The sequence below is a fragment of the Aspergillus steynii genome (genome assembly GCF_002849105.1).
Source record: "Aspergillus steynii IBT 23096 chromosome Unknown P170scaffold_1, whole genome shotgun sequence".
In the NCBI taxonomy this organism is placed as follows: Eukaryota; Fungi; Ascomycota; class Eurotiomycetes; order Eurotiales; family Aspergillaceae; genus Aspergillus; species Aspergillus steynii.
In genome coordinates this window covers 5736038-5761678 of record NW_020194398.1, presented here as the reverse complement: position 1 = coordinate 5761678, position 25641 = coordinate 5736038, and the positions used below count along the sequence as shown (strand labels likewise).

At 51.4% G+C, this 25641-nt stretch overlaps 14 protein-coding genes and 1 non-coding gene across 15 annotated transcripts; 6 read left to right on the top strand and 9 right to left on the bottom strand.

Moving 5' to 3' along the window:
- Positions 1–76: 76 nt before the first annotated feature.
- Positions 77–1563, top strand: P170DRAFT_45296 (sialidase family protein). The gene is made up of 4 exons (XM_024851320.1): positions 77–733; positions 797–913; positions 961–1009; positions 1060–1563. The coding sequence occupies exons 1-4, from the start codon at positions 204–206 to the stop codon at positions 1486–1488; spliced, it is 1125 nt and encodes a 374-aa protein (XP_024710905.1). The 5' UTR covers positions 77–203; the 3' UTR covers positions 1489–1563.
- Positions 1564–1637: 74 nt separating this feature from the next.
- Positions 1638–3094, bottom strand: P170DRAFT_443346 (uncharacterized protein; the record flags this gene model as incomplete). The annotated part of the gene is made up of 5 exons (XM_024850540.1): positions 1638–1689; positions 1885–2075; positions 2247–2463; positions 2581–2867; positions 2933–3094. The coding sequence occupies 5 exons, from the start codon at positions 3092–3094 to the stop codon at positions 1638–1640; spliced, it is 909 nt and encodes a 302-aa protein (XP_024710904.1).
- Positions 3095–3578: 484 nt separating this feature from the next.
- On the bottom strand, positions 3579–5150 carry P170DRAFT_422135 (putative MFS sugar transporter; the record flags this gene model as incomplete). The annotated part of the gene is made up of 3 exons (XM_024847419.1): positions 3579–3677; positions 3728–5004; positions 5057–5150. The coding sequence occupies 3 exons, from the start codon at positions 5148–5150 to the stop codon at positions 3579–3581; spliced, it is 1470 nt and encodes a 489-aa protein (XP_024710903.1).
- Positions 5151–6632: 1482 nt separating this feature from the next.
- P170DRAFT_422134 (uncharacterized protein) lies at positions 6633–7808 on the top strand (the record flags this gene model as incomplete). Its single annotated transcript, XM_024847418.1, has 2 exons — positions 6633–6651; positions 6814–7808. 2 exons carry the CDS (start codon positions 6633–6635, stop codon positions 7806–7808), a joined length of 1014 nt encoding a protein of 337 aa, XP_024710902.1.
- A 1459-nt stretch (positions 7809–9267) lies between these two features.
- P170DRAFT_347373 (SDR family NAD(P)-dependent oxidoreductase) lies at positions 9268–10359 on the top strand (the record flags this gene model as incomplete). The annotated part of the gene is made up of 3 exons (XM_024843625.1): positions 9268–9691; positions 9765–10114; positions 10198–10359. 3 exons carry the CDS (start codon positions 9268–9270, stop codon positions 10357–10359), a joined length of 936 nt encoding a protein of 311 aa, XP_024710901.1.
- A 70-nt stretch (positions 10360–10429) lies between these two features.
- On the bottom strand, positions 10430–11456 carry P170DRAFT_345896 (putative 3-hydroxyisobutyrate dehydrogenase; the record flags this gene model as incomplete). The annotated part of the gene is made up of 2 exons (XM_024843533.1): positions 10430–11191; positions 11250–11456. The coding sequence occupies 2 exons, from the start codon at positions 11454–11456 to the stop codon at positions 10430–10432; spliced, it is 969 nt and encodes a 322-aa protein (XP_024710900.1).
- A 259-nt stretch (positions 11457–11715) lies between these two features.
- Positions 11716–12315, bottom strand: P170DRAFT_452917 (CMD-domain-containing protein; the record flags this gene model as incomplete). The annotated part of the gene is made up of 2 exons (XM_024851315.1): positions 12045–12315; positions 11716–11957 (listed from the first exon to the last, which is right to left on the bottom strand). Exons 1-2 carry the CDS (start codon positions 12259–12261, stop codon positions 11716–11718), a joined length of 459 nt encoding a protein of 152 aa, XP_024710899.1. The 5' UTR covers positions 12262–12315.
- A 398-nt stretch (positions 12316–12713) lies between these two features.
- P170DRAFT_443341 (uncharacterized protein) lies at positions 12714–13520 on the bottom strand (the record flags this gene model as incomplete). The annotated part of the gene is made up of 4 exons (XM_024850539.1): positions 12714–12824; positions 12855–13117; positions 13175–13338; positions 13456–13520. 4 exons carry the CDS (start codon positions 13518–13520, stop codon positions 12714–12716), a joined length of 603 nt encoding a protein of 200 aa, XP_024710898.1.
- Positions 13521–13961: 441 nt separating this feature from the next.
- On the bottom strand, positions 13962–15565 carry P170DRAFT_506158 (putative toxin biosynthesis protein). Its single transcript, XM_024854367.1, has 3 exons — positions 15178–15565; positions 15010–15118; positions 13962–14949 (listed from the first exon to the last, which is right to left on the bottom strand). Exons 1-3 carry the CDS (start codon positions 15509–15511, stop codon positions 14103–14105), a joined length of 1290 nt encoding a protein of 429 aa, XP_024710897.1. The 5' UTR covers positions 15512–15565; the 3' UTR covers positions 13962–14102.
- A 725-nt stretch (positions 15566–16290) lies between these two features.
- P170DRAFT_471005 (uncharacterized protein) lies at positions 16291–18005 on the bottom strand (the record flags this gene model as incomplete). Its single annotated transcript, XM_024852804.1, has 6 exons — positions 16291–16592; positions 16645–16992; positions 17055–17172; positions 17219–17399; positions 17454–17734; positions 17799–18005. 6 exons carry the CDS (start codon positions 18003–18005, stop codon positions 16291–16293), a joined length of 1437 nt encoding a protein of 478 aa, XP_024710896.1.
- A 653-nt stretch (positions 18006–18658) lies between these two features.
- Positions 18659–19830, top strand: P170DRAFT_422130 (uncharacterized protein; the record flags this gene model as incomplete). Its single annotated transcript, XM_024847417.1, has 3 exons — positions 18659–18869; positions 18946–19398; positions 19535–19830. The coding sequence occupies 3 exons, from the start codon at positions 18659–18661 to the stop codon at positions 19828–19830; spliced, it is 960 nt and encodes a 319-aa protein (XP_024710895.1).
- A 1697-nt stretch (positions 19831–21527) lies between these two features.
- P170DRAFT_443338 (acetate uptake transporter family protein) lies at positions 21528–22552 on the top strand (the record flags this gene model as incomplete). Its single annotated transcript, XM_024850538.1, has 3 exons — positions 21528–21916; positions 21981–22155; positions 22217–22552. 3 exons carry the CDS (start codon positions 21528–21530, stop codon positions 22550–22552), a joined length of 900 nt encoding a protein of 299 aa, XP_024710894.1.
- Positions 22553–22983: 431 nt separating this feature from the next.
- Positions 22984–23056, top strand: P170DRAFT_t20. Its single transcript has one exon. It is a non-coding gene; the product is annotated as a tRNA-Lys (tRNA).
- Positions 23057–23576: 520 nt separating this feature from the next.
- Positions 23577–24330, bottom strand: P170DRAFT_433109 (GrpB family protein). The gene has a single exon (XM_024848408.1). It carries the CDS (start codon positions 24261–24263, stop codon positions 23664–23666), a length of 600 nt encoding a protein of 199 aa, XP_024710893.1. The 5' UTR covers positions 24264–24330; the 3' UTR covers positions 23577–23663.
- A 14-nt stretch (positions 24331–24344) lies between these two features.
- P170DRAFT_45173 (uncharacterized protein) lies at positions 24345–24900 on the bottom strand. The gene has a single exon (XM_024851215.1). The coding sequence runs from the start codon at positions 24724–24726 to the stop codon at positions 24427–24429; it is 300 nt and encodes a 99-aa protein (XP_024710892.1). The 5' UTR covers positions 24727–24900; the 3' UTR covers positions 24345–24426.
- Between the last annotated feature and the right edge of the window lie 741 nt (positions 24901–25641).

Below are 25641 nucleotides of genomic sequence, written 5' to 3'. Positions count from 1 at the left end.
CTGCGCAAGCAAACGATTGATGGAAATTCGGCCGCTAGTGACTGCCCAGCGACGGGAAGTCCAGAATCGGGTCAACTCCGGCGGGATGGCGCCGTGGTCTATACTAACCACATGTTGGGGAGCTTTTTCCTGAGCTATAAAAGCCGGTGCAAAATGGCATTGTTGGACGGCATTGTTTCAAGGCGAACAGGCAATTGAGCAAAATGCACTTCCTTCATCTCCTCACCCTCGCGCCCCTGGCGCTGGCTGCGTCCATCTCCAAAGCCCGTATCCCGACCTACTCCCAAAATGTCATCTTTAGCCCTCCCTCGGACTACACCATCCCGCGGACTTTGTACGCGCGCAATGAGCAATTGCCCAACGGCGACTTGCTCGCCACATGGGAGAACTACTCACCGGAGCCGCCGGCCGTGTACTTCCCCATCTACCGGTCCAAGGACCACGGACAGACGTGGAAGGAGATCTCCCGGGTCCACGACACGGCCAACGGATTGGGACTGCGCTACCAGCCCTTCCTGTACTATCTGCCGGAGCGCGTGGGATCGTTCAAGAAGGGAACGCTGCTGTTGGCAGGAAGTAGCATCCCGACGGATCTGTCGTCGACGCAGATTGATCTCTACGCGTCTCGGAACTCTGGCAAGACGTGGGAATTCGTGAGCCATATTGCGGCCGGTGGAGAAGCAGTGCCGAACAATGGGTTGACGCCGGTTTGGGAGCCGTTCCTTTTGGCGCAGTAAGTCCTTTCCTTCTTTTGTGTAAGGTTCGGTGTGTTGGAGTCTGGTCTAATACAGCACAGCAAGGGCAAGTTGATCGCCTACTATGCCGACCAGAGGAAGAACGAGACCCACGGCCAGCATCTGTCGCATCAAGTGACGACGGATCTCAAGAACTGGAGTCCTGCTACAGATGATACGTAAGTGTATCCCATCAGCTTCAAGTCCGATTGCTTAACCATTCCAGCGCCTACCCAACCTACACCGACCGACCCGGCATGCCCGTCGTAGCTAAGGTATGCCAATCCAATCCATCTCCTACCATCTTCCAAACTAATTCCAGCAGCTTCCCAACGGCAAATACATCTACGTCTACGAATACGGCTCCTTCTTCAACACCTCCTCCTACTCCTTCCCCATCTACTACCGCATCTCCGCCGACCCCGAGAACTTCAACGCGGCGCCGCACCAGCGCCTCGTCGTCTCCAGCGGCACGGTCCCGACCTCCTCGCCGTACGTCGTCTGGACCCCGTACGGCGGCAAGAACGGCACGATCATCGTCAGCGCGGGCACCCAAGACTCGATCTTCATCAACCAGGCTCTGGGCGAGGGCGAGTGGACCGAGATCGCGACGCCGGAGGGACACAGCTACACTCGGTCGTTGCGGGTGTTGCGCGAGGATCCGTCCAAGCTGCTTCTCCACGGGGCGGGTGTCTTGTTGGGCAAGACCAACAAGGTGACGGTTAGCGTGATGGACTTAAAGAAGGCTTTCTGATTCTTTGATTGAATCAAGTATAGCAGTGGTATAAGCTCTGTTACATAGACATAGTATCAATAAACCACCGTCCTGTGCCGGACAATAAACAACTCCAACGCCGTAAACAAGCCCTAACCAATCCCACCAAACCCAACAACAGAAAAGAATCACGCAGAAACCGAAACCGAAACATCCTCCCTCAAATACACCCTCGGCACCCTCTCCCCATCCTCATCCCCATCCCCAAACTTCCCTCTCCCTCCACCCCGCCCCCCTTCCGCACCAATCATCCCTCTCCTCCACTCCCTCCGCCTCTCCCTCTCCCTCTCCCTCTCCCTTTCCCTATCCCTATCTCTATCCCCGCCAACCCCATGCCCATGCACATTCCCCCCAGTCCCAGGCCTAGCCTCATACCCATGCCCAAACCCATTCCCATCCCCAGACCCCGGCCACGGGCCCGAGCGCTCGCGCGTCGTATAGTCGGCCAGGAAGATCTCGCCGGAGGCAGCGCGCTTCTGGATCCAGTAGGTGCGCATGCGGTCCAGGGCGGTTTTGAAATCGTCGAGGATCACGGTGTCGCAGAGGCATTTGAATATGAATGATAGCTGCTCTCCTCTCGTCTCCGTCCTCTCTCTCCCTCCCGTTGCGGTGGGGGGAGGGAGAGGGAGGGAGGGAGGGAGGGATATGGTTAGTCTCGGACTCATATTCAGGCTTAGATGATAGAATAGCAAGGGGTTTGATGTTAATCATAGTGCTACCTAGGTAAGTGAACTCACCTTCCAAAACGGCTCGATCCCCGTCGGCAGCCCGGAGCCCTCGAACGCATTCAAGACGGCGCAGGTATCGACGACGATGAAAGCGATGCTCAAGCACATAGACGCGAGCATGATTCCGAACCGCGGACTCACGAGCACGAGCTCCAGGATCCCGAAGTTGTATTCGCGCTTGATGGTGTAGAAGAGCGACAGCGTGGTGAAGATCCACCAGGGGTCTCTTTTTCCGTTTCAGTCATAGTCAGTATATCCTATATTAGCTCGATAGCTTTGCCTTGACTTCATTTCCGAAACAAGCTTACATCCCACAGAAGAGGATAGAAACGAAAGGACATACCGAAACAACGGCTCAAACGGCCTGGTCCTTAAAAAGACCCGATTGAAATTATTAAAAAACGCAAAGTTCGCGTAGATCTCAAGCACCCAGTACGGCTGGACCAGGAGAACAGTGATGATGTAGAAGCGGGAGACGCGGGCGGAGAGGAAGGGCTTGTTCTTCATCCAGGCGATGACGTTGTGCAGGCTCCAGGAGATGTTCAGCCCGATGGCGCTGACGGACAGGTACCAGCCGTAGGTGGGGGGTTTGGCGAAGATGAAGGTGCCGTGGGGCATTGCGAGGATTAACTATTATTACATGTTAGCGTGTTGGGGTGGATGGATAGATTGGGGAGAGGGCTGAGGGGAAGGACTTCGGCGAAAATCAACTTATGCAGCAGGATGCGTCGCTTCATGTTCGAGAAGGTCACGGCCGCCATGACGACCAGCGATCCTACCATCAGGCCTTGGCCCCAGGCTTCGAGCACGAGACCGTCGGGGTCGCTGGGTCGTGCGTTGGGGTTTTCCGAGCCCATGCTGCGGTGTATACAGTGAGTATGTGTATGTACTTGTTGTCTTATGGCATGGTTATGGACATGATGGATGAATGAAGGATGGCTGAAAGAGAGGAGAAAAGGAAACGATCGGTGCCAAAAGCCAAGACCATGATCTAATTAAAAACCCCGAGTGATATAAGACCAACTAGCGACAAAGAAGCAAAAAGAGCCAAGGGGGAAAATAAAAGAAAAAGGAAACCCAGAGCCCATCGGCGATCACACGGAGATTTCGGAGGGTTTAAGTCTCCTGGCAAGACTTCAGCGTCCAGCAACCCCCGGAGAAAGAAAATGCGGAGAGAACAAGCGGCGACGAGGGCCAATGATGGCGTCCAGTTGGCTCGTGGTGCTTAGGGCTAGCGGTGTCGTGTGCAACGTGAGGCCAGGTGTCAGCGCGACAAAGACGGAGCTGATCCCCGTCGCTGTCACGGTCCTCTTTATAACGGGATTCCCTGCTTTGCTGCTATTATTTCCGGTCCAGAACCCCTGACTCGTCCGGGAGTTTGTCGGGTTGTGGCTCGCCGCCAAAGACTTCCTGCATTTCTTCCAGGGAATGTCTCGAGGTCTAATCTATTGTTAGTATGCAGCATACATGCAGGGGGGGGGAGAACACACCTCCTTCAAAAAGAACCACGAGTAGACGATCACCGCGTAGTTGAAAATGGCAAACATCAGAAACATGCGCCATCCAATATTGTCTATCGCGTGTGGCGTGACCTGTGACATCATAAAATTGAACAGCCACTGCGAAGCGGCTCCAACCGCCACGCCGATTTCTCGCGTGCGACTCGAGAAGATCTCGCCCACGTACAGCCAGGGCAGTGGCCCCCAGGACATGTTGAAGCTGAACGCCTCCGCGTAGGTCATGATTATCATTGCGATCCCCGCTTTCGTGGCCCCGGATTGTTCGCCGCTAGCGCTGGTCGGGTGTGTGGCCAGAACGCAGGCGATGATGAGCATGAACGACCCCATGGCGAAGGCGCCCGCCATGAACGGGACGCGTCGGCCAATGCGGTCCATCACAAAGAGCTGGAAGATGCTGACTCCCACCACTTTGACCACCCCGAAGAAGCCCGTGACCAGCTTGGCCGAACTGCCTGCCCCGACGGCGGAGAAGATCTGGTTGGCGTAGTAGGCCAGCGACGTGTTGCCGGTCAGCTGCGCGCAGAGTTGGATCGTGACGGCGATGAACAACCGGTATCGGTTCACCGGGAGGAAGAGCTCGCGCAGTGTCAGATTCTCTCGGACTCGTGCCTCTTCCTCGATACCCGCAATGATCTCGTCAAACTCTTGCCGGAGTTCCTCTGTTTCCTCACCCCCTCGGACCCATTTCAGCGACTCCCACGCCTTCTCGGTCTTGCCTTTGGCCGCAAGCCATCGAGCGCTCTCTTTTACGGTACACATCCCTGCTAGTAGCAGGGTCGAAGGCAACAGCTGCAACCCCAGTGCAATCTGCCACTGCTTGGTAGCCGACGGCTGGTTCTTCGATACGGCATATGTCACCCAATAGGCGATCATGACCCCCAGCGCAAAGAACAGCTGGAAACAAGCGCCCAGTCGGCCACGGATTTCCTTCGGGGACATCTCCGCCGCATACATGGGGATCAACACGGTAGCCGCTCCGATCCCCACGCCAGCTATGACCCGTCCCGCGTAGAATGTACCGAGGGTATGCGCGTTGATGACCTGCAAGATGGTCCCGACTGTGAAGATCAGCGAGCTGAGAATGAGGCCCGACCGTCGACCCAGTCTCGATGCGACGGGCATAGTGAAAAAGCAGCCGAAGAATGCGCCCGCCTGGAGAATAGACACGGCGTTCGAGTTGACCGACGTCTGCTGCTTCGAGCCGTATCCGAAGTCATTCTGGAAGGATTCCAGAGTCAGAACACCGCCTGTATAGATGTCAGTCTAGTAGATTATGTAGCCGAGAGATAATGGTCATACTGATAACACCAGTGTCGAACGCAAAAGCGAAAGATCCCATACAACTGGCCGACACCAGGTATATAGCCCGGAAAAGGCCCAGTTTCCTACCCATCTCTATACTGATCTTCAGTCTAAGATCTCAAATAACCCAAGTGTCAACGACAAGAGAAGGACAAGGATAGCCAAGCCAGCGGACCAAGGCAGTATTTAACCCAATTCAGCCCAAAAAAGCAACGAAAGCCGCCCCCTCAAGCTTAACCGTAATCCCCTGTCGATGCGTGATGACGAGGATTCCAGCCAGTCAGAGTGTCTCCGTGCGATATTTCTCCATCCGAATATAAGTAGGCTAAGAGGAAATCTCCGCGGCCATCAGGCCACAGACAGACTCTCTCGCACTCTCCTTTTCCTTTCTCCACCGCAATCCAACAGCCGACACGACGACGTAAGTAACCTTCTTTCGGACAAGCAATCAGAGGGCGCAGACAGGGATTATGCGGCACGGTTGGTCATCTGGAAGCAGGCCGGTCAGTCGTAGCGGAGCCAAGAGAGTCTAAGCACGATGATCAGGCCGGGGTAATCAGCAGGCTTGGTTGGCTCTGGATGTGCAACTCGTAGTCGGGATGGCGTGATAGCCGGAGGATTGACACGGCTTGGGGTCGGGGTTGGGACCGACTTCGGACGGGCTTTAGATAGACCGACGGAGTGTCTGGTAGATCTGGCCATTTTTTTAGATCTCTGTCTTTTGGGAGAGTCGATGAGATGAGTCCAGGCGAGAAATGCATTCGGCGATGCAACGCGATCGACGTGACTTGGCCGAATGCGGAAGGTCGGGGTCCCCGCAAAATGAGATGAGTCAGCCAGACTATAAGTAACTAGTTGGGACCATAAAGAAGATAAAAGAATGTAAACATGACTGTAAAGTAGATGGCTATGCGAATGATAGCTTTCTGGCGTTGCTAGATAATGATAAGGGAATACTGTTGTACATGTATCACTTCTCAACGGGTTGCCTTACTAAAATGAACTATAGTTTAAATGTTTGTTGACCATTTTTGAACCTTTTTCTGCCAGAGGATCGGTGAATATACTTTTCTAGACTTCTCTGGATTGATCTGATAGTCCTATTGCTCTCTGAGCAGCCGTTATAGGGCCGTCCTTACTGATTTGTTAACCTCTTTCACGGCACAAAGTTACCTATTTCGGAAGTCAGCATGCCCTCGTACGCAGTAGTTGCCAGCTTATAATAGTATGAGACTGAGATTTCACCGCTTGCTTACTCCTCATGGCCATTTTATGCAACGCCGTGGAAGAGGAAGGCGCGATGGAAGTAGTGCTCCGATCTATCATGAGGAAAGCCCTACACGGCGGAGATGATTCTGATTCTTTGCCTCAGCATTGCCATAACACCCATTCTACCAGCTTTATGATATATTACTTTGATATACATTTATCGCGCCATCATTACCAAGTCCTATTTTTGTTTTCTTTTCTTCTACTTCTTCTTTTTTACTTCCTCGCCCTTCGAAAAGCTCAGAACACCATTCCTAATCGTAATTGAGAAGGCATAGCACCAACGAAGGAAGACCCTGAACGAATGGCTCAGCCAGGCCTGGGTCTGTTTTCCCGACTTTCTGCGAGAAGGCGCAGAATGATATGGGAAGACCTGATGCCCCGAGGGGGGGCCAATCGCTCAAGCCTGAGTATACTACGCGCTAGCAGAGCTCTCTACGACGAAGTATCGACAGTACTGTATAGATACTCCACACTGTCTATAGAATTTGCACCAGAATCCGATTGGGCCACAATATTTTATCAGCGACATGGGAAACATTGGCAAGAGAAACGCGGTCATGAAAAATATGCCACATGGATAGTCAGGGATCAGTTGCCATCACTGCAAAGGTTTAGCAGATTTCCCTTCCAGCGACTCCGAACTTTGCAAGTACTTATCAGAGCGCCGGATCCCAACGATCCTGGGAGGATGTTTTGGCTTTGGCACAAGGCCGCGTCCCTTTCTCAAATGCTCAATCAAGCACGCCAGGTTGAGCGGATACATATTCGACATCATGCCTACGACGATTCTACACACTGGGATCGATTCTCCAGTGCCTTTAGAGAAACATCAGTCTCGCAAATGGACCTTGATATGGTGCTCCCTGGTTTTCTAGCCTTACAGAACGTCGGCAGTCTCTACACGTCGCTGTACCAGGTTCATCCACAGCAGAAGGCTATGACGGCAACGATTTGGCGGGATCCCCTGACTCTCACAGCAATCGGGAAGATATTGATTTGGCTTCAAATTCATCAAATCTTCTGGTCGCGGTCAGCTGATCAGGACCCTTGGGGAATCAGCGCCGAATGGGTGAAATCGGCCCTCACACAAGACCCTAGTCCGTTTATCGAATTCCAGAAGCGTTATTGGCAGACTCTCAAACGATTTCCTGTCCTTATAATGGACCATGACCGCTTATTCTTGATGGTCAAGGACATGCACCTGGCAATTGTGGCTTTGTATCACTACGCAACCGAGAAATACCATGATCCTCAGGGGCCAGCGAGCCAGAGGCCGATGCATGTGGTATTTCAGAATTGGCAGTGTGTGGATGTGGAATATGATATGGCCCTCGAGGGTCGTTATCGCGAATATATGAGGTTGTATGGCTACTATCACGAGCCTGAAGTCTCGGATATGGTGAAGGCGAGGATTTGTGCGCAAACACCGTACCCTTCGCTAGATCGTCGGTCCTTTTGGTCCGTGGTCCTTGGTTGACTTCTAGTATATTAGATACTGCGGTACTAAGATGACGACCATGTGTACATTGAATTCTTTTAGTTATAGCTGTGTAGTCCTCTTCGTTATCCTTTATTAGACCATTAGAGAAGTCTAAAACATAAGCAAGAGCAAGATTATTTGAAGCCAAAAGACTGTGTTGCCTGCGGGATGTTACCCTAAACCTTAGGTATATGCGATGCCACCAACACACACATAGATAATACTCGTGATATATTCTCACAGCAAGGCCCTGGACAAGAAAGGAGTCAGTCCTTCCTAGATTAAGCGCAAATCAGTGTCTCATAAATCCCAGATGAGTATTCGTCTGCCTCCCTCCATCAACATAGTTCAATCAAGAACATTTGTCTGCACTCCTTACTTACCGTCTGAGAGGACTCAATGAAGGGTGTCATCGGAGACTGTCTCGAAGGAAGATTTTACTCCTGTAGACCATCTGATCTATTCGAAATGCATATTTGTAAATGGATGCCGTAGTAAGGCACATGAAATGAAAATTGTGGGGATTTCATTATCCTGATGTTGCAACTATAAGCAACCTAGCCTGAACAAGAAAAGCGAAGAGGTATGATAGCACTAGGAAGCAGACGCTGAGCATATCAAAGACATCCTACCTCTCTGTCACTCACTAGTGTCAGGTCCCAAGTGGAGAACACATTCATCTCCAAGTTATTCGCCATCGATGCATTCTCAGATTTCCATATCTTAGACCTTATTATAAACAGGTCATGTTGGCCCGGCCGTACGCGCACTACTTCCAGAAGGATACTCGACTTATCTCCTGAGTTCTCGCCATCCGTAAGGGACGGTTAAAGTTCCACTCACATACTGGGGAAGAGGTATGCTTTCTCAGTGGCCGCAATGCATGGATGAGCTTAAATCCTATTAGGGTTGGTTTTGTGGGTAGCACAACGCTCCTGCATCTGTCCGCTTTGGATCTTTGGGAATGTTGTTTTGGGTTGCACGGAATGTTAATTGTTGGATATGGCCTTGTGGGAAAGACAGTTAGAAGGAATTATGTCATGGTAATATTAACAGTCGAAGTCTGTTGATTGATCTACTTGCTTCTTGAGAACTTTGAAGGTTATCTATGATTCATATGAACTTAAGCGGTATTGTTGCCCTGTGGCTTTTGCTAAAGACTGACTCGCCCTTTACACGCTGGACTTTTCCTCCTGTCATCGATTCCCCCGTTCAGCCCTAGTATGCAACTTCAATCCGGGCCTCACTCCGTTTCCTGAAAGAGCGCTCTACAGGATCAACATGCTTTGTGTCACACCAACTCCCAGGGTTCGAGTTTCATGAAACCCTATGCTGCTACGTGGGCAGATATTCACTCTCTCTTCTCTCCACCTTACAGGGCAGGATAAAAGGGGCCAGTTCCCCTCTCGATTATCCCCTTCTCGACCTTCTCTCCAAACTGCCCATCACATTTACCATGCACCAGATCGACTTCGACGAGCAAACCCTTCACAGTCTTACATCCAAGACCGTGATCATCACCGGCGGAGCAGGCGGTATTGGCTCTGCGACAGCGAAGATCTTCAACGAGCATGGCACAAACGTCGTCATCGCCGATATCCCGGCCTCTCAGTCGCGCGCAGAGAAGCTGGTTGCGTCTCTGCCATATCCATCCCGCGCTATGTACGTCCCAGTGGATATAGTTGACTGGGACCAGATGCAGGGTCTGTTCAAGCGGGTTGTGAGACAGTTTGGCGGCATCGATACGGTGGTCGCGAACGCCGGGATCATGGAGTCCAAGGATGTTCTCGATATGGACGATGTCGATGAGAAGGGGGATCTGGTGGATTCGAAGGAAGCGTTCGAGGTGATCGATGTGAATGTGAAGGGGACGTTTAATAGTAGGCCCTCCCTCCCTCTTCCTCCGTCTTTGGTCTCCGAGGTAAGTGAAGATGCTCACTGACGAATATCCAGCCCTGAGACTAGCCATGCATTACATGAGATCTGCCCCCGACACCTCCGCACCTAAATCCATCGTCCTAGTCTCCTCCATCTCGGGCTACTTCGGCGGAGCAGATCTAACGGCCTACACCACGTCCAAACACGCGGTGATCGGAATGCTTCGCGACGCGCACCACGCCGCAGCGAGACACAATATCCGGGTCACGGGCGTTGCGCCTTCGTTTACCCCGACGCGGCTGACGGCTGGCTTGTGCAAGAACTGGCAGGAAGCTGGGTACGAGGCGAACTCGCCGGAGTCTATAGGGATGGTAATTGCGCAGATCTCGGTCGATCAGACTGTTGCTGGCGGGAGTTGCATTTTGGTATGTTCCCACCTAGCACAGCATAGCTTGGTTCTATCTATGGTTTGACGTGATTGATGGACTGACATGGACTATAACTGCAGATCGGGAGGGAATGCCGCCGCGAGACGGAACTCACCAGATCCGAGGTTCTGGAGCCGTGGATGGGAGCAGACGCGCTGGGACTGATGAAAGAGGCATTCGAGTTCGTGGTCAGCATCGGGGGATATCCGCTTCCTGAGAAGCTGGAACGATGCAGAAACTAGCAGCGTAGCATACTTGCTAGAGCCCTTCGAAGGGGTTTACTAGTAGTCACCGAGATAGTTAACCACCGAATTAAAGCTTATACCTCCTCGCCCACCGTTCATCTCCCCCCAGATACCGAAACACGACCCTCGAATCCCGATCTTTACATCTCTCATCCCTCGCCGCCCCCTCATACGTCCTCAACCCCTGCTCCCCAAGCACGAGCCTCGACCCCGTCCTCTGCGCCATCTCCACCGCCAACGCAAAATCCTTCCTCATCAACTGCACCTTAAACCCACCCTCGTACCCCTTCGACGACGGCGCATCCCTCACAACCCCAGGACAGGGATTATACCGATCACAGACCGCATTCTGGGCCGTCCCCGCGGCAAACACACTCGAGAGGACACGCGGGTCCAGACCCGCATTAATCCCCATACTCAGGGCCTCGGCGCTCGCGATCGCAATGATGCCGGACAGGTAGTTGTTGCAGAGCTTGGAGGCGAGGCCGGCTGAGTGTGTCCCGCAGGGAATGACCTGTTTCCCCATGAGGGTGAGGAGGGTGGTGAGGATGGGCAGGACGGGGTCGGTGGGCGCGCAGCCGACGAAGAACGCGACGGTGCCGTTCTGAGCACCCAGCGTGCCGCCGCTGACGGGGGCGTCGTAGAATTTCACATCAGGGTGGGTGGCGGTGAGGGTGCTTTTGACGTGGATGCTGGTGGCGGTGTCGATTGTTGAGCAGTCAATTAGGATCCGGGAGGAGAGGTCGGGGGTGCAGATGATGCCGGTGGGGGAGTCGAGGTATACGGATTGGACGTGTCGGCCTTCGGGGACCATGCTGAGGATGCATTTCTGGGGGAGTTAGTTTGGTTCAGGTAGGGTATCATGGAGAAGAGGAGAGAGGGTGTACTGAGTTCTCTGCGACGTGCTTTGGAGACGAGCTGGCGTGGATTTTGCCTGGGTATCGGGAAACGAGATCGTTCATGGGATCGCGGACCACGTCGTAGATGTAGATATGCGAGGTGGAGGGGAGTTTGGTCGCCAGATGCTCGACCATGTGCTTGCCCATGGCCCCGAGGCCGATGAAGCCTACGCGGTCGAATTCTGACAGTTCCATTTTATGAGTTGGATTGGTCTGCGCGCTCAATAGCTCAGCGGATTCGGGTGTATGGGATCGTGTTCTTTATAAAGTCAGTGGAGAATATTTACCCCAACCCGAGAATTGGGGATGAGGGGAAGATGAGGAGTGACATCGTCGTCTCATTATTCCGAGCCTATCGTCCATAAAGCCTACTAAAGACAAGATTAAAACTATCCAGCCTCCCAGAAGTTTCCAAACCAGCCCTTGTAGTTATCTCACGCGTACCTCCTATCCGTTAAAGCTTACTACCCGACGTCCTCGAAGAAGTCGGCCTCGTATACTCCCCTTTCTCTACCATTTCATTGATTGTCTTCTCCGTAATCTGCATTGCCTGTACGCCCGCCGGCATTCCACAATAAACAGTAGCGTGCAGCACCGTCTCGCTAATTTCCTTCTCGCTCAATCCGTTGTTGATGGCGCCGCGTGTGTGAGCCGCCAGTTCCGGCCACGCCTTCATAGCAATCAACATGCCCAAATCTATGTATTAACGTCAGCAAAAGCTCTAGCAAGAGGTTCAATTGTGATGGATTGAGTTTGGGAAAAATGCAGGTATAGGTAACCTACTTAGCAAACTTCTCTGCTTCCACGAGAGTCCCGGCCGCGTCCAGATATGACCCCAGCAAAACTCCGTGACCAGTTCTTGGCCGGGACGCGCAAACTCGCTGGATCCGTTGGCCAGCGATCGGTCGACATAGCTATCTCCGACGACGGCACGACGCACCTTTAGGCCCTCGTTGTAGAGCTGGGCGTGGAGTTGTTGGAATTTGTCGTCTGAGGACATTTTGGCGAGGTGGAATGAGGATGGGGAGGAGAATGGCGACGAGGCTGAGGTAGAAAAGGAATTTCAAGGATCGGCGGTAGGGCTCTAGAAAACCGGGTTTATCAGATGTAGGACCGTTTCTGCCACATGCCTGCCCTGTTTTATAGTGTGATGTCTCATATGTCTCATCCCTTGCTTCCCCAATGACCCCAATGTTACCCCAATGCGCCAAGACACAGCATTCCTAGCGCTGGGAGGATGACGACATTCGTGTCATGTTACTCCGTATCTGGAGACTTTATTTTGTGTTTCTTGAATTTTTTTTTAGCTGGTTGGGGTATTTTGTGGACATCGGAGGTGCAGTAGAACTCCGGCTTTATCCGGCACTTGGGAGGGTGACGTGCCAAGAATTGCATGCATGGTATAGCGGAGTGTTGAGTTCCAACTAAGGCAGTATGATATGCAAGCAATCCTCAACAAGAAGGTGGGATCCAATACTTATGCCAATGCTCTTCGCTATCAGAATCCTTGAACTTTTCTGGTCCACCAAGTACCCCATCTTCTCCCACCTCCCAATCATCATCCTCAACCCTCTGTGCCCAGCTTTCAAGTACTTTGTATATCTGCACACTATGGCCATCATTGAACCCAATTCCTTGTGTCTGATAGAGCTCTGCATGAGCACACGCGTCCTCGTATGTGCATCCTTTAATAGGCTCACCGTTGCTTCGACGTGCCCACCCGTTTGCTCCGACTTTAAACGGAAGAGTCAAGGTGCACCCATCGCCAAAGGCAGATTCGTTGATAGTAACAGCCTCAGTTATGTATAACCCCGTGCGCACGATGCCCCTGTAGTGCGGTGGCCATCTTACCAAGTCTCCCCCATCCATGGGAAATATTAGTACAGGCCCCGCCCGCCGTTCCATTCCTCTACTATATCTCCATTCTAGAAAGTCCTTGTCGTGTTTGGGGCCCAGAAACTCGGATATCTCCGAGGCAGTCGGTAAACGAAGGCCTGGCGCAATGTAATGGAGTTTGGCTGGACGACTGGTAATGGCTTTCAGAAACTCGAAAGCAAAGCACCCCGGTGGAAATTTGCTTATCGGGTCCAAAGCTGTAGCATCTGGCCACGGGAAAGGGAAGCATTGTGTTTCATGAGTTTGAAGTGCTGGAAGTCGTTGTTCTATTGCATTCGTTAATCGATGCATAGCGGACGTGGCTCTTTCCAAGTCCGTTTTCGTAAAAATATGGATATACCATGGGTCGATAACTTCGGGCATTGGAAAAAAAGATTTATCATCGTCACGGAAGGTCTTTTGAAGGTATGTAGGTGCGACAGTACTGATCTTCCCCTCATCAATTTTCTGAAGATACCCATCAAGGATAACCTCTAGAGGATACCATTCACCCGGGCGTTCTTGGATTTCCATCAGATCAAATATCTGCGGTACATAAGACGCCGAAACCGTCTCCTGATCAAACCTGTATGAAATCAAGGCCAGCATCAGCACAACAGCCCAAAGTCACGGTATAACAGACATGAGACCCAATTCGTGACCATTCAATGCAGCTGGAATCGAGTAGAGATAGATCATATCATTCATCTCCATAACTTTCTTCCTCGCGAAAGAAGTGTTCGGGGTGCGCTAAGCCCTGAAGCCAGTAGAAAAGAAAATGATTTCCTTGTTCTTGAATTCGGGCTTTCTTTAAGAACATAACTAGATATGGATCAAGCCTTTCTTCGAACTCAGCGGAGGGATAATAAGCCTCCCACTTCGGGTCCCCGATGAGCTTCCGTAAGCCATTTATATACATGCTTCTCTATAGCGACTGCTTGAGATCTCAAATACTATGACAGTACCTTATAACTTCCCCTTCGGCTTCTCCGATCTCTTCGTCCCATTCTGCATCTCCGATCTCTTCGTCCCATTCTGCATCTGCGCAATCTGAAACGCCTCGTCCGACATCCTCAGCATCCCAGCATCCGAGTGCCTACTGACATACTCCTGCCAGAACTTCTCGTCTTCCAACCACTTCCCAAACCACCGCTGCGTCCAATCAGTCATGACCTGGGCGCACCAATCCACCTGCTCAAAGACCAGCGTATGCCCTCCCTTCGGCAGCACCGCCTTCTCAACCATCCCCTTCTCCGCCCCACCACTGCCTCCGATGCCCGTCCCGGTGTTCCGCATCTTCGAGTCCTGCGCATCAGGAAGCGAAAGGTAGCTGCGTCCGCCAAACACCCAGAGCACGGAGGGTCTCAAGAAAGGCAAGTTGCGCATGGCGGACCAGCACTCGGGCCGAGAGTACAGGTAGGGACGTTCCTTTTCGGCGTCCCAGTCTGGAATGAGGAGGTGGTCGAGCTCCTCAGGCTCGAGGTTCGGCGTGAAGAAGGTCCACGACTCTTGATGCTTTGTGGTTGTCAACGTCACGGCCGTCGGGGGCACTTGCGGATCCGTGGCCGGGTCATAGAGACGAGTGGGGACGCGGCGCAGTCCGTAGCGGAGGTAGCGCTCCCGGGCCCGCGGGTCCCACTTGCTGAGGCCCTTGCTGAGTGATGCGCTGGCTTTCTCGCGGCTTTCCCAGAGGTCTCGCCGGCGACTGGCCAGCATGGCGGGGTTGGGACCGCCCATGGCGACTTCTACTATGACGGGCTCGATGAGCATCAAGGTGGAGAGTAGGCGGGGATGGATGATGGAGAGGTTCACGCTGCGGTGGTAGCCACGTTAGTAGTCGAGTTTGCAGGTCCTGCAGAGACGAAGAACTGACAGTTGAGCACATCCCAAACTATGCGCCACGCCGATGAGTGGACGAGGCATTTCCTCGCGGAAATGATTCACCATGTGCAGAAGATCGCGCGAGTGGTCGTACCAGTTCGCTAGGTGCGGTGATTAGCTACCAGAATAACACAGACGACGAAAGGATAGATGCACATACTCTGGTCCCCCATCACATTCTCATTCAGCACCGCACTGCCTCCCTGATTCGACGAATCCGCCATCCAAATGCCCCGGACCGGCACCTCCAGCTTCTTCAATTGCCCGTAGAGGTCTTCCCACAGGGGCTCGTAGGTTTCCTTTGGAGAACCATTTCCGGGCGCACCGATGATGGTGACTGCATTTTCCGGGACGGGCTGCTGGATGTCGATAGGAACATACTGCTTGATGGCTATCTGGAGAGGCGTTTCTTGCCGGCCTCTGATGCTGTGGGGATATTCTCGGATATGTTGACCGGGGAGGACGTGTTCGATAACTTTGAAGGGGAAGGACATTTTATTGACTTAGCTATATATACTCGTGAACCATTTAAAGGGGATGGGAAAAGCAATAGGAGGAAAGGACAAAAAGAAGCAGTAAACAGAAAGCAACAGCTGGACAAGGCTGAATGTAACTCCGCATGCGCCAAGAGTGGAGCCACGAGAGCCTCGGTCTATTGATGGTCAGCATCAGACTTACATAACGTACGGCTACCCTTATTCATGCTCATCTATCGGGTGCAGTGTATTTCAATAACTGCAGAGAACCTGGATATTGGCCTTCCAAAACCCCGTGGCGCCTTGCTTCACGCTGCACAGAGCAATTGGGACAATATTTCCTGACAAGGAAACAAGGAGAGGTCTACCTACACACTCACAGAAACTTTTTTTTCATGGCCTTGATCTGGAGCTTCCATAAGGAAGGGACTCATCCATACATTTAGCGACACTCATTGATTATTGTCCCGATGTTAATGCTAGATTATGTTCCTTTCAATGCTGCCAAACTACAGATACATGGATAGGTTTCAATTGGTTCGTTAACCATACCGAGGCCCAATATTATTTTGTAAGTGCTTATACTGGTAAAAAGAAAGAAAGAATTATTATTACTGTCCGTTCTTCATCAGGTTCAATGTCACTTAGCACTGGTTTGCCAAAAAAAAAAAAAAAGAAAGAAAGAAAGAAAAAGGAAAAAACGAAAGAGTCTCTCAGAAGTACCGTAAGGTATGCGTCAGCGTTGCCTCTGAGACCAAGATATCTCAATTTGAACCTCAAAATGCTCATGTGTGATTCTACCTCGGCGACGAATTCCGCCCCTTGTTGTCTGTGTAAGATTTTTTAAACTCACGCATTTCCTCTTCCAGCTTTCTAAGACCCTTCGACATGCCGCCTACCTCTTTCTGAAGAAAAGCCCCTACCGCTCCGTTTTCTGCACTTAGAGTCTCGATATTAAATCTCTTTTTCAGAAGCTCTTCCAAGTCTTCCCGCTGCTTCGACCCAAACTCTAAACCTTGAGCGGAGTCGACACTGGCTAGAAGGAGGAATATTCTAGTCGAAGCATGGACAGTTGCGATTGATGTGCACAGCTGCTTCACTGCAGGGTATTAATGCCACTGGGTGCTGAATAATGATATCTCAGGACTCACTTGTCATAGTACGACCATACTCCCTACACTTCCGCACGCTGGCAATGCCTGAGCCCGCCGCCGTAAGACCACCCCCCCACTTCAACCCAATTTTCAAGAGCTCTAGAGCTTGCCAGCCGCCAGGTATTGGACAAAAGTGTGCAGCCAGTGCCACTGCACCTGAGACGCCACTTCCGATTCCATATAAGAGCGCCCTTTCGAAAAGGGCGTCCGAGAAAGCGAGTATTGCCGCCAAGAAAGGTTGGATAGAGCTAAGAAGCTCTTGTAGACAGCGGAAAATCATTCTGGACTCAGATGCCGTTGGGTTTCTGGCGGTAATATTGTCCAACATTCCGAGATTGTCGACAGCTTGATTAGATATCATGGGGATGAGTATGAAGGATATTGATCTCTGGGCGCTGATTACTTACCGAGGAGCTTTACCGCTTCTTCGAGCTTGCGTGATGCGTCGAAAAAGGGGGCGCTTGCTTCCGAGAGCAGCTCTACCAGGCCCTTCTGGTCAAGGTGCTCAAGCTTTTGTTTGTACTCCTGGGTGTCAGCAACGAGCAAGCTCGATTGAACGTATTTCACATACATGCTCAATCCTGTGTCCAGCATCCGAAGCCCATACACAAGCATAATGGTGGGCAAGTTTCAACATTTTGGCTAATCTTTCCGAGTGTGGTTGTGCAAACTCATCAATAGTATCCTTGGATATCCAAGCAAAGATATCCGTATGGTAAACACACCGGTTCATGAGTAGCATGTAATGGTTACTTGTAGGACATTAGGTCATCAAAATGCATTATAGTGTTGAATGATGCACTTACTAGAGATTTGATCCCTGCTCTCCCCAAGAGGCCTGCTGCGGTGCTTGTTGAGACTCAAACCCTTGTTTCAGCTGTGTGAGGGTGAAGATCACCCCAAAGGCCTTGTCTATATCCCCTAAAAGAGGTATAGATTGTGGAAGTATGCCCAGATAATTCCTGTCGGCAACACAATTGTGTATAGAGCTCGGGCTCTTCCAATCCAACAGAGATTTGCACAGACTTTGGAGTTCCATGTCCACATTGTTGTCCTCTATCTTCATTGTTCGATGTCTGAGGGTGATCTAAATATGGTGGCGGTGGAGAACTTGTAAGCCGTCTGACAGAAAAGCTCTATATGAGACATACCTGCACACGGGTTTGTGCGACTTCATTCGCAGCGAGACGATTGCAACCTATGCAGCACCACTCAAAGCCTTCAGAGCTTTTCAGTTCTGCCAGGGCAGCATTAATGCTGCGCGGATGGAGATCCCGTGGTAGCTGCGGGCTCGTATACAAAAGATCGAAGCGCACCCTGAGGGCCTGTGCGGAACCTCCTGTTGATGAAGTTGCCATGATCATGACAGTGAAGGTGTATGGATAATTCCAAAGAAAAGATACCACTGTTGATCAAGCCGGTAGAGAAATTATTGTTTGGGGGCTCGACAAGTTCAGTCCGTATCAATGCCCCGCTTGAGACGTCAGGCGGAGGAACCGCGGGACTACATTCCGAAAGCCCACACCTATGATGCGAGTTCCATATAGGTGGTACACCAAAGAACTTTTATGGCGTTGCTTCCCTTAGGTTCACTGAAGCTTTGCTAAGCCAAGGGGGTGGGTGAGCCGGTTTGGGGGACGGCAATGAGGAAAGTAAAGGGGTCAGAGGTTTGAATGATCCAATCCTAAGCTTTGGTCCTTTAGCGCCTGATACTGTGCTGGATAGCTACTTGTGTTGATGGTTTTGCTATTATAAGACCATGGTCAACCTCCCTATACACGGCCCCATCGATCTACTGTAGATCTCTCCGCTGCCTGACGGGGATTCATTCGTCTGACTTCGGAGGTTATTTTTGTGCTTCAGCCTTGCCGGCATTCTCTGCGTGTCTCACCCGCCCTCGAAGACTGTGTCCTGAATTCCCATTCTTTGCCATGTCCGAGGGACTTCTTTCTCTCGGTTCTCTGCTTCTCCTTGCGGTGATGCTCTATCCCAGATCAGCAGACTGACAGCCATGTCGAAGGAACAAGTCTCGAGCGAGTATCTGCAAGAGGATATTTCGGGACAACTAGTGGCCGCTGCGTCGGTCATCTTGGTCATCACCACCATTCTGCTGGCTCTTCGCCTCTATGTGCGCAGTCTCCCCAATGTGAAGTCGGGGCTGGAGGACTTTCTTCTTCTGCCGGCATACATTCTCTCGATGGGAGCCTCGACTATTGGCCTTCGTAGGTCTTTGTCTGCTCCATCACTCCCTCGTTCAACTCTGCGCGGTTCATTAACATACAACACCCCAACATCTAGTCGCAGTCACTAAACGCGGCGCCGGTCGCCATATCGAAGCCGTCATGCTCGAAGACCCCAAGTCTGTCGACTTGCGATCGGCACTCCTCTTCTCCCTCAGTTGGTTGACCATCTACTCGAACTGCTTCTCCCGAGTCTCCATCCTCGTTCTTCTCTTCAAGATCTTCACCCCCGGTGTCACTCGAACCTGCACCCTTCTTCTTACAATTTACATGGTCCTCTTCGCCATCTCGCAATCAATCGCTGTAGTCTTGGAATGCCGACCGATCGCCAAACTCTGGCATCCCAAGCTAGAAGGCTCCTGCATCAATATGTTCCTCTTCTTCAAGATGAACGGCATCCTGACCATTGTCGGGGACGTGGCCATCATGGTCCTTCCCGCGCATATGGTGTGGAATCTGCATGCGTCGATGGCCAGACGGATCGGAATTGCGCTTGTCTTTCTGTCGGGAAGTATAGGCATCATCGCATCCAGCTTTCGGACCGCCTCATTCTTCACGTCGCGGGAGGTAGCGATATAAGATCCTACCTGTATGTCTCGTCTACTATTCTGTTCTTTCAAGTTTTCTGAGAAGTTAATACGGTCCAGGGGGCGACGTGAAGCTTATAAGCTGGATCATTGTTGAAAGCGGCATGTACATGTCTGCCGCGTGCATGATTCGACTGCGTCCGCTGCCACGCAAACTTCGGGAGTGGTTCGGGCAGTTCAGGGCAGCGCATAGCAGCAGCGGGTCCGGGAAGAGATCGAAAAACGCTCTGGAAGTAGGGAAAGGGCATGAATTGAAGCACTACGTAAAGCAGGGGCATATCCCACTTACGTCGATTGATCAAGACCTCAACCAGGCCCGATTGATAACCGAGCAGACCGCACAGGAGACTAGGTGAATTCTGGGACTGTACTGCATAGTTATCATATTCCATTCTTGTGGATATCAAAATGAGAGCATATATATGGCGGGGGAGAGGAAAGGCAAGGACTCCACCATGCAGCTCTGCCTCCCACTAACGTCTACTAATTCCTCCTAGAGTCCACATAAGTATAAAAACCAAGTATACGCGATATAAAGACAGAAAAAATGGGCAGGGGATTGCGACTTGCTCTGAGTAGGTTGGGTTATTTGACTGGGGATTCTATGGAGAGACTTCCTACGAGTCCAAAAATGCGAGCGTTTCATTTGGTGCCTACGATTTCAGGCATCAGCCTGCTATCGATCGCCTCCCCCTCACCCATTGGAGTCGTCACAGAATCCATCGATGTCAATCGCAGCTAGAAAGCCGCTTCCCCCTCACTTTCGGCACTTTTCATCGTCGAGAACCTCCCCCAATGCCATGCAGCCTCTATGACCAACTCTAATTGTCCAAGCTAAAGTCGAAACTTTTCTAACCCCTGTCAATATGAAGATTGAAACCTTTCTTGCATGCCTTCTGTCTGTCTACAGAAGAGCTTTCACCCTCAGTCCTCGATTTACACGTAATCAGATAGGGCGGTTTAACTCGATTTGCTCATGTCCCACATAATTCTTGCTTAAAATTGTCGTTGAAGCAGGTGCACTCGAAAGCAGCGGTTTCAGCGCGACGGTCTAACGGAGACATGGAAGTTGAGGTTCTGTTTGATTCAGGTGTCCTGCGTCTCCATTTCTCAACAATTCTCAACGGAATTTCGTGCGGAAGCGGCTTCAGCCTGCGACAGGAACAGAGTTAAAATTGGCTTTGGCCACGGCCATCCAGAGGCACACCCATGCCACTCGGGCACTCTCGTCGCTCCAACTACCGAAAGCCAGTCCGACGACAGAAACGATGGCAAATCACTGGCGGAGGCGAGTGGTTCTCCACACGATTTCTATCCGCTCCCGTGGATCTCCCCAATGATTGTCGTCTACTCCAAGGAATCTTAACTCTAAACCCAGATTTGCCTTCGCATTCTGTGGTTCCCCGTGGGGCTTACCCAATGGACAGAAGGAAGGTAGGTCGAACTCGGTGATAATCTCAATGCTCCCATGTTTCCTTTCCCCATTATCTACCCCGTACTGTGGGGCGGTATGTTGTGCATTGAGTTGCTTAGCTAGTCATCAATGAGTTGACCACCGAGTTGTCCACCTCACCGATCGAGATCCGCATTTGGCGGTGTGTATGTAGATCGGGCGTGTAGGTGGAGATAGTACCAGCGTGTCCCCAGAATATCAAATGCGGAGAGACCCTCCAAGGTTCCTGGCCGTACCATGCAGCCCAAATCTGAATGCGCTGGAATTAGACTTTCCATAGGCGCGAGATTCGCGAGACTCTGGTTCTGCGGGAACGATCGACGGTGGCTATTGGTCTTATGTTTTGTGTGCGTTGCGAGTTGTCTGGATCCCAAGCTCCTCCCCGAGCAAAGTCCCGCTGGGGCGAGTCTATTTCATCATGTATGGGGATCTTTGCAGAATCAGGAAAGATGGTCGAGATTTTGAGGTCTCTCCGCACCGTCTGTCTTGTCTGGGGAGGCAATGGGGCAAGGAGAAGACACATCTATTTAGTCCTCTCGATTTCCCTCGACAGTCCATCTTCTACTCACCTACTCCAGTCCATTGAAACCTCAAGCCAAAATGTCTTCGCCCACCGACTCCCCCGAGAAAAATGAATTGAAGAACACCACCACTGACGCCAGCACCACCGACTCTAATCCTCCCCTGGGCCATGCACAAACAAACCAATCCTCGCATGTCGATTACGGCCACTTTGGCCCCCTCGCCCATGTCAACACCGCAGAGACCACGCTGCCTGCCTTCGGTGGTGAATTCCAACCGGGTCTCTATCGGTCTCCTAAGAACCGCAAGCTAGCCAATCCCGCGCCCCTGGGTCTTTGTGCTTTTGCCTTGACCACCTTCATGCTGGGGTGTATCAATATGCAAGTGCGAGATATCACTGAGCCCAATATGGTTGTTGGCGTGGCGTTCTCTTATGGCGGGTTGGTTCAGCTTTTGGCTGGCATGTGGTATGTATCCTGTTCTTGTGGTTTCAATCTACGGCGGAAGATGAAAGCAGCTAACGTACATCAGGGAAATGGCCGTCGGAAACACCTTCGGAGCCACCGTGCTCTCCTCTTACGGTGGATTCTGGATCTCTCTCGCCATAACCTTCACCCCCGGTGGGTTTGGCGTCATGAGCGCCCTCGAAGAAGCCGACGGAGGGAAAGCGGGCATGTTCTACGATTCCTTCGGCCTGATGCTAATGGTAAGCACCCCATCTTCCTTGCTATTCGCTGTCCTCTGGCTAATCAGCATTTTCCATATAGGGCTGGTTCATCTTCACAACGCTCATGCTCCTCTGTACCCTCAAGTCCACCTTTGCCTTCTTTACTCTCTTCTTCGTCGTCGACATCGCTCTCCTCCTGTTGGCGATTGGGTATATCCACCGCGGTCCCGACGGCCAACCTGCCGCGAAAATCATCAAGGCAGGCGGACTTTTCGCGCTGTTAGGTGCCTTCTTGGCTTGGTATAATGCCTTCGCGGGTGTTGCCGACGATAGCAACAGTTTCATTATCGTGCCGGTGGTGCACTTCCCGTGGTCTGAAAAGGGGAAGGAGTCGAGGCGCGCGAGAGTGCGGGCTGCTAATGAACAGGGCGCCTAGGCTGGGTATGTGATTGGAGGTTGGATCGTATGTCGGAGTGATTAGATGGCTTATGGTCTGGTTGTTGTCTGTGGGCCTGATGGGGTATGAATGTACATGAAGGATACGCTTATGAGTGATTATGTTGAGTACTTAGTTCGGACAGGGTCTGATTCTGAATATATATCGATACCAAGTCAATGAGGACATTATTTTATGAAACTTTTACAATCTATGTTTTTTTTTTTATTCAAGGCAAAGAATTTGATAATCGAATTGAATTATCCATATAACAAACTAGATCAACATCGACACAAACCTAAACTTTCTCATACCACAACTTGGAAAAGCTCGAAAAAAGAAAAAGCTGCCCGAAGCGTAATTGAGACGATTTACTTGAGTTAAACTCTTGGCTTGATAGTGCATTATTGTGATGCTTTTTTTCATAGGAAGCCTGGCTAGCTCAATCGGTAGAGCGTGTGACTCTTAATCACAAGGCTGCGGGTTCGAGCCCCGCGTTGGGCTGACTTCCTTTCTTTTTTCTTTGTGCACCACATTCTCTCATATTTTTTGTTCTCTCTCTCTCTCTTTCGTTTCCCAATGAGAACTCAATTGTGAAAGGTCGGCCCATTGAGTTTGGATAGCCATGGGTCCCGAAAGTTTCCTCCGCACCTCATTTATTTCCCGTTCCCCAAGACCTTGAACATGAATTTCATAAAAGCCTGTCTTGCTCATACAGTGGAAGTAGAAGAAGTACAGACGAGGCTGTCTAGACGATTCATACCTAATTTCTTCAATGAATTTCTTCCCGTTTGATGCAGCTTTTATCCGATTTCTTCGCAAATCCTTATTGCCTTCCCCGACTTAACTCTCTGAGATATTAGGGCATCCATCCATCATCCATAAGCACTGCTTTTAGTCACCAAGGCAATGATCGCTCTCTGGGTCTATTTCCATGCGACACTACGAGAGTACCATCACCCAGAGCACTGACATAGTCCGATTTAACATCTACAATGGCCAATCCGACAATGTAAAAAACCCCAACAACTAAACCCCTGACCACCAAACTATAACATCTCTTCTACGCAAGACACATACATACCTACCCACTAGTCAACCAAAACCCAGATCACTCTAGCATCCCATTCGCCTCATACACCCTCCTCAAAATGTCCCTTATCACCGGCTCCTTCCGATCATTATACTGCATAACCGTTTCTCCCATCGCGCGACTCTCCGCCGCCGCCTCCCTCTTCGCCTTCGCATACAGATCCCTATCCTCAGGATGAGACCGCAACCAATCCCGAAACAGCCGGTGACGGATAGCCTCCAGACTCTCTGGCCCGAACACATGCAAGTTGACGTATGGGTCTTCAAGACCCAACAGCCGATGCCGATGCCAGTGCTCCTCGCGGATTAGGAACTGGAACCCCAACGCCTCGAGCGCGGGGATGTAGCTTTCCTCGGCGCTGGGGTCCTCGACGAGGATGTCGATGTCGATGACGTCTTTTGCGGGGAGGGAGGGCACGCTGGTCGAGCCGACGTGTTCGATGGAGAGGAGCGTGGGACCGAGGGCGCTTTGGATGCGTTGGGAGATCAGGGTGAAGGTGTGTGGCCAGGTGGGATTGGGGTCGATGATTTCGATGGGCTTTTGGGGCCGCGTGGAGATGTGGGTGGTTTGGAGGGGGTCGTATGAAGGGGTTTGGGTTATGGGGTTGGGGGTGGTCATTTTGTTTGGGATGTTTTGGATGTGTTGGGGATGATTGGTTATATTGTATATGTAGAGATGATGTAGTGGATGTGGGTTTGGATTGAGAGCCGATGAGATACGAGGGGTGTTTCTCGTGTTACCTTATAGCGCAGGGGTCGTATTCCTCCCATTCCGGTTTGACTTAGTGTCTAGAGGTAGCGCGTTCGTGATCATTGGTTCGCTCGGGAACTATGAGACGGTTGCAATCGAGACCGGGCTTGGAATATAGACCCCAATTTGACATCGGGCTGCGTATTCTGACACTCTGGATGAATGCGTGTGGCTTCATTGCAGCGAGTTGTTTAAGCTGGTCGTTATTGCGATCGTTGTTCTGAGTAACATGCGGAATTTCTTGATGAGTCGTCTCATATTGCCTGGCTGTTCTAAAATGCATTTCCTGGATATAAAAAGAATGCATATTGAGTGGATATAAACATTTCATTCCCCCGGAATATTGCAGTGTTCCGACATGGTGCGTACTGTAGATCCCAGCCGCTAGAGCGAATAGTTCAAAATAGTGGGCAGAAAATCATGGCCAATGAGTGCAGAGTAGGTCAGGCTTTCATACGGAGTACGGAGTCTGGAGAAGCAAACCGGTGGAGATCGAGCCTCTTTCCATTTCGATCAGGGTCATATACTTCCACGACCTAGATTGCGAGTTGCGACCGACTGTAATCCGTCCAATTGAGCATGAAGACTGAAGAGCCGACATTTCCCGCATCAAGATGAAACTACTCCCAAATGAACTACCCGTGGCTAGCTTGAAAAGGGCCACGGTGTTCGAAGTATGAATGGGTCGGTCGGTCAGATATATCAAGGGTAATGATATTCACGCCGATCATCCGTCCTGGGCTCTCATGTCTTCTGCGTCCGTGACAGTTTTGTTATCGCGACGGCTGATCATGTTCGAGGTCGGCTTTGCGCAACATGTCTGCCATTGGAGTCTGCGACAAAAGAGATGCGTTGTTCACAATAGAAAATCAAGCCTAGATCTGGCATTGCGATGGACAAACCACGATCGAGCTTCTTGGCTCGCAATTCGACTTGAGGCCCTAAGCAAATCGACCCATCAAAGATGCTTGATAGCAGACATTCCCTTTGCGGGTCTTGGCTGCCCGTTTCAGACGCAGTCTAGGAAGCGAGACGGGATATCATAGGTGTTAACAGGAAAGGACGCGGTCCATGTGGGGAGACGAGACTCCCAGACTCCCCAGTTGGGAGAGGTGAAGGAGCCAGGCGGATGATCGATCCATCTCATTGCGCGTCCGCCAGCCGCCTCAGGCCAATCAGCGCCTCAGGCCCCTGCGGAAGTCCCGTGCCCACGCGAGTCCGGCGCCACTCCGCCTTCCGCATTGGG